Source organism: Bos grunniens, chromosome 8, assembly GCF_055505025.1.
Source record: "Bos grunniens cultivar Pamir isolate PY7600 chromosome 8, Bosgru_T2T1.0, whole genome shotgun sequence".
Classification (NCBI taxonomy): domain Eukaryota; kingdom Metazoa; phylum Chordata; class Mammalia; order Artiodactyla; family Bovidae; genus Bos; species Bos grunniens.
In genome coordinates this window covers 21,575,822-21,581,536 of record NC_141172.1, presented here as the reverse complement: position 1 = coordinate 21,581,536, position 5,715 = coordinate 21,575,822, and the positions used below count along the sequence as shown (strand labels likewise).

General features: G+C 44.2%; 1 protein-coding gene across 1 annotated transcript; it reads right to left on the bottom strand.

Annotated features, from left to right (window-relative positions):
• Positions 1-4,823: 4,823 nt before the first annotated feature.
• LOC147366785 (interferon alpha-B-like) lies at positions 4,824-5,508 on the bottom strand. Its single transcript, XM_086414146.1, has one exon. The coding sequence runs from the start codon at positions 5,491-5,493 to the stop codon at positions 4,924-4,926; it is 570 nt and encodes a 189-aa protein (XP_086270272.1). The 5' UTR covers positions 5,494-5,508; the 3' UTR covers positions 4,824-4,923.
• Between the last annotated feature and the right edge of the window lie 207 nt (positions 5,509-5,715).

Genomic DNA, 5,715 nt, shown 5'->3' with positions numbered 1-5,715 from the left:
CTTGAGTGTAATTTTTTACTTAAAGTTTCTACATTCTTTTAGTGACTTGTTGGTCAGGATTTGTCTTGCTGCTTCTGCTCTGGTTCTAATTCACGTTGAGGTAAGAACAATAAAGCAAAGAAAGGCAGAGGGGCTGTAGCTCTATCATTTCAAAACTTTAATTTTTGTTGTTGTTGTTGTTTCTCTTTGACACTTCCCTGGAAAGTAAAAGTCCACAGTTGTTTTGTGGGCAAAGAGAAAACTAATGTATTCTGAATGTCTGAAAGAAGGGAAGTGGTTTCCCCTGATGGAATGACTCATTCTGAGTTAGCAAATTTAATACAGCACAGCTGGGGATGAGGCTGTGGCAGAGGGGAAGCATGAGGCCAGTACGAACAACACGGAGCTTGGGGCATGGCTGCTTCCGACAGAAGCTCAACAAAGGCCAAATCCTGGGTCAGTTGACTGCCCTTTGCTTTGGAAGATCAGCTATCTCAGTTTTCTTTCAATTAATCCATGTAGGATTAGTTTCAGGAGAGAAGGAAGAAGTCAAACCCACCACCTAACAAGAGGTGAACAACTAGAATGCCAATTGCTAGAACACAAATCCTCTTTGGCAGTGTCTTGGAGCCCAACCTTCCTGAGCATCTGCCTAGGTAACAAATCCGCCCAGGCAATAAGATGCTTTGAGAAAAACTAAAAGGAAATGGAATAAAATGATTCCTAAAGACCCTGATCTTAATCAGGGAAATAGTAATTATGATATTAAAATAATCACTGAATTTTATTGCTTGCTACTAATGGACTAGCCACTTTCCAAGTTCTTTACAATTTTAACTGAATCCTCTCATTAACTCTTAGGTCACACGTACTTATAATCCTGGAGAACAATATAAATCTGGACAAATGAACTATTCCAATAGTAGCAAAGATTCAATGGCAAACCTTGGGGGCTTTGATTTGTCTGAAGGATCCCATTAAAAAAATTAAAGAAAGGGTGAAAATCAACATGACATTAAGGAACCAATGAAGTAAGTGAGGAGGAGAATGAGATGACAAAGACCCCTTCAGTTCAGTTTAGTTTAGTTCAGTTCATTCGCTCAGTCGTGTCCAACTCTTTGTGACCCCATGAATCACAGCATGCCAGGCCTCCCTGTCCATCACCAACTCCCGGAGTTCACTCAGACTCAGGTCCATCGAGTCGCTGATGCTATCCAGCCATCTCATCCTCTGTTGTCCCCTTCTCCTCCTGCCCCCAATCCCTCCCAGCATCAGAGTCTTTTCAACGAGTCAACTCTTCGCATGAGGTGGCCAAAGTACTGGAGTGTCAGCTTTAGCATCATTCCTTCCAAAGAAATTCTAGGGTTGATCTCCTTCACAATGGACTGGTTGGATCTCCTTGCAGTCCAAGGGACTCTCAAGAGTCTTCTCCAACACCACAGTTCAAAAGCATCAATTCTTCGGTGCTCAGCTTTCTTCACAGTCCAACTTTCACATCCATACAGGATCACTGGAAAAACCATAGCCTTGACTAGACAGACCTTTTTTTGCAAAGTAATGTCTCTGCTTTTCAATATGCTATCCATTTCAAATGCCAAGGGGCCACTATCTATTGTTTTGTAGGGCCACAGGGTGTGGTCTGAAGTCAGCAGAACTAAGATTTAATTTAAATAGACGAAATCACTATTAAGTAGTTAGAAGGGAATAGATTGTTCTGCCAGCTTAAAAAAAAAAGCAGGTGTTTGCTCATTGGCTAGTGGTTAGGATCCAGCGCTTTCACTGCTGTGACCTGATTTCAATCCCTGGCTGGGGAAGTCCAATCACACAAGCCGCACAGAAGGAAGTCTAAGCTTTTATGAGTGGTTTCTTCAATGAAATATAGTGAAATAACTTTATTATCCCTATGAGAAGTGAGCCCTCTTTTCTATATATTTTAAACTCTTGACCTTTCTTGTGAGTTTAAGTACAAAGAAAAAGCATCCAACAGTTTCTCGCCACATGAGCTCTGACGTTGCTCCTTCAGGATGACGATGAAAACATCTTTCCTCAGCAGGTTCTGCAGAATGAAGTCACTACTCACTGCAGTCCTGACCTCCAACACACCCTGATAGGAGTTCAGGATGGAGATCAGGAACGAGGCACTCTGTGCTCTGGGAAAACTGACACAACAGGCCTTCTGATAGTTAAATAATTTCCAGAGAAAATTGATGAACCCAATTTTACAACTTCTCATGGGTAGAAAAGCTCTAAAATCCTTCAGAGAGATATCTGTTCCTCCTGATTCTCAGCCACATTCTCCCAAGATGTGAACTTATCTGCACGTCACCCCTTCACCACAATCACATGCATCCTGACCTCCCCAACATCCGTGGAGCAGTCCCTTAGAGCAGAAGAGAGGCTGACCTCCAGCCTGTAGTCCTCAGCAAGTCCTCCTGAAAAAATGAACTCCCACAGCCTGGTGTTCTCATTCTAAAGGAGGACACCTGCATTGCTCACCTCCAGTCCAGATGGGTCATCCTGGTGTCGAGTCCAGTGAAGAACCTCTGCTCCTTGTTTTCCAGCTTCTGCTCAGGATGTGGCTGTTGAGGAGGCCTGTTTGTGACAAAAGGGAAAAACATGTGCTTCCTAGACAGAAGCAGGGAAGATTTTTCTCCTTAGCAGGGAGAGACTGGCTTGAATTGTGAAGTAAGCCTCAATGCCTTATATAGTTATCTTTTTTTTTTTAATTCCTAGATCAACTTATTAAATATCATTAAGTAATAGTATAGAATTGACATTGAAAAGTTATTTAGAAAATAATTTGTTAATAAACTGATACTTTTACCAGTAATAAAGGAATGTTTTTTACTTGTTTTAGGACCCTAATCTTCAAGAAGGTTTCTACCCCTCTCAATGTACTTTAAATGTCCTCTGAGGAGCTCCCCTGATGGCTCAGTGGTAAGGAATCTGCCTGCCAAGGCAGGTGACACATAGGACTACATGTGGTCTAGAGGCTGTGAAGCCCGTGCACCACAGCCATTGAGCCTGTGCCTAGACACCGGGACCGCCACGACTGAAGCCCGAGTGCCCTAGAGTCCAAGCTCCTCAACGAGAGAAGCTACTGCAATGAGAAGCCTGTGCACCACCACTAGAGAGAAGCCCAGCTTTGAGCAAAAGTGCATGCAGCTATGAAGACCCAGTACAGTGAAAAATGAATAAATAAATTAAATTATATAAAAAAATGCCCCTCTGACTTTACATGTAGCTATATGTGCTATGTGTCCCAACTGGGAAGCAGAGAAAGATGATTGATCCATCAATGTCCTCCTTCAAAATTGCCTACATTAAATACACGAATTTCCACAAAGATCTTTGTTACTTTGAGAAATTGCGATCTCCCAGTCTGCACATTACTGACATATGTCCTGGGGGGATGGCTCTGTCCCACTGTTAATGAATGTTCTAAAGGCCTGCCTGTGACTCTTTTATTCAAGCTCGTTTGATTTTGTCTCTCAAAGATGCAAAGACATTATGGAGGAATTTAAGAACTGCGTGGACTGCATTGTCCCCAGATACATCTTGCTCTGCTCTGAGATACCTTGCTGGGTCCTAAGGAGGAAACGTGTCTGGAGCTGTGACAGGACTGGCCCTCTTGCCCCAGTGCAGCTCATCTGTGTGGTTCCATGTCCTGAGGACCTGCCGCTTTCCAGGGAACACTTTACACTTCTCTGTTCTCCTTCAGAGTTCTCAAACTGCTGCTGACTTTCAACTCCAAGTTTCCTGCGCTTTGGGCTTTTTGAGCAAGTGAGACTCCTGACCCAGGCAAGCTCCTCCTAGTGCAATCAGCACGTGGAAGAGCCAGGTGGAGGCACAGAGGAGCCCCTGGAGACTCCACCATTGTTCACTGTGGTGCGGGGTTCCCTCTATTTACCGTGTTTCTCTTTGAGGCGGGGCAGTCTGGACCTGCAGTGCTTGGCAGGCAGAGCAGGTGATCTCATAGGGGAGTGCCTGACAAATCTAAAAGTTTCACTCAGGTTCTGCTTTCAGTTGGTGGCTTTGCAGTCTTAAAGGACAATGACAACCAGAAACCATAATGGAGAATGAAACAGCTATATGAATGAAGAGGACACCTTCATGCAGAGTGAATGAGGAGAGCATGCTGGGGATTCCTACACCGGGAGGAAGTGAATGATTGTGGTATTTGAGTGTAAAGGTAAGATATTCACCTGACCTCTCACCAACTGACCACCATCTCTTCAAGCATCTCTACCACTTTCCAGGGAAACAACTTCGACAACCAACAAGAGGCAGAAAGCTGTTCCCAAGCCCTCATCAAATCCTGAAGCATGGATTTTTTGGATCATTGCTTTTATGTTACTTTTCTTTTGAAAAAATCTGAGTTACAAAACGTATTGGAGTAGTTATGTTCACTTCGAGGTCTTCAGAGCAACAAAAAACATAGGTAGAGCTTGTGATTTTTTACTTCTAACATCCAAATCCTAAAGAAGGGACAAGGATTTACAAAATGCATTTTTTTAAAATAAGCAGCCATTCAGGCTTGGTGTTTTAGGGAAAAAACAAAGTAAGATTTTTACAGTAAGAATTTAATGAGTGAAAAAAAATCACAAATTAACTAAATACAAAATATACATTTTCTCATAAATACACATACATAATATTATATCAACAAGATCATTTAAATATTTATAAATAGATAAATAAATACTAAAATAGATAAATAATGGTCCAGGTAGTGAATAAGTAGATAGACCAACTTCAACATCTGTAAGGACCAAGTGCCTGTAGAGTAGAACATAACGTCACTTAATATTCCAGGAAATATTCGACAAATTGAATCAATTCAGGCCATGATGACAGCAGAAATGAGAGTCTTCCACATGGCAGTGCAGGAGGAAGTGTGGTCTGTTGCTCCATGAGAATCATTTCTGTGTTGAACCAGGTGTGTCAGTCCTTTCTCCTGAATCTCTCCTGCAAGTTGGTTGAGGAAGAGAAGGCTCTCATGACTTGTGCTCTGACAACCTCCCAGGCACAAGGGCTGTGTCTCTTCTCTTGCAGATAGAGAGTGAGTCTGTGGAAGTATTTCCTCACAGCCAGGCTGGAGTCCTCCTTGAGCAGGGGAGCCCCTCGCAGCCCCTCCTCCTGCCTCAGACAGGCTTGCAGGTCAGTGAGCTGCTGATCCAGTGCAGCGTGGAGCTTGTCCAGGAGGCTCTGGTCCCACACAGCGGCCAAGCCCTCTGTGCTGAAGAGCTGGAAGGTGTGCTGGGTCACCTCGTGGAGCACAGAGATGGCCTGAGCCTTCTGCAACTGGCTGCCATGCAGCGCCTCCTGGGGGAATGCGAAGTCATTTCTGTCCTGCAGGCAGGAGGAAGGGGAGACCCTCCTCAGTTGTCGCAGGAGCGTCAGGACCCTCCTGTTGGCCAGGCTGTGGGTGTGAGGCAGGTGGCAGTCCAGAGAGCAGATGGCGTTGCAGCTGAGCAGCAGCAGGGCCAGGAGGAAGGACCAGGCTGGGGCCATCGGGGACCTTGCAGATGCTTCAGGCCTGGGGTGGTGGGTGACTCTGTGAACTTGCTCTTAGTTCTCTGAAGACCTTTCTTCAGGCCTGTGTCTTAAGTAGGAGCCCATGGTTTCCATTTTCTGAAAGTTCCCTCTTGCTTTCTACTTTTGTTTTTGCTTTTCATTTTACACTCTCCAAATGGGTTAAGGCAGCATTTCTCAATCATTTTTTTTTTATGTTGC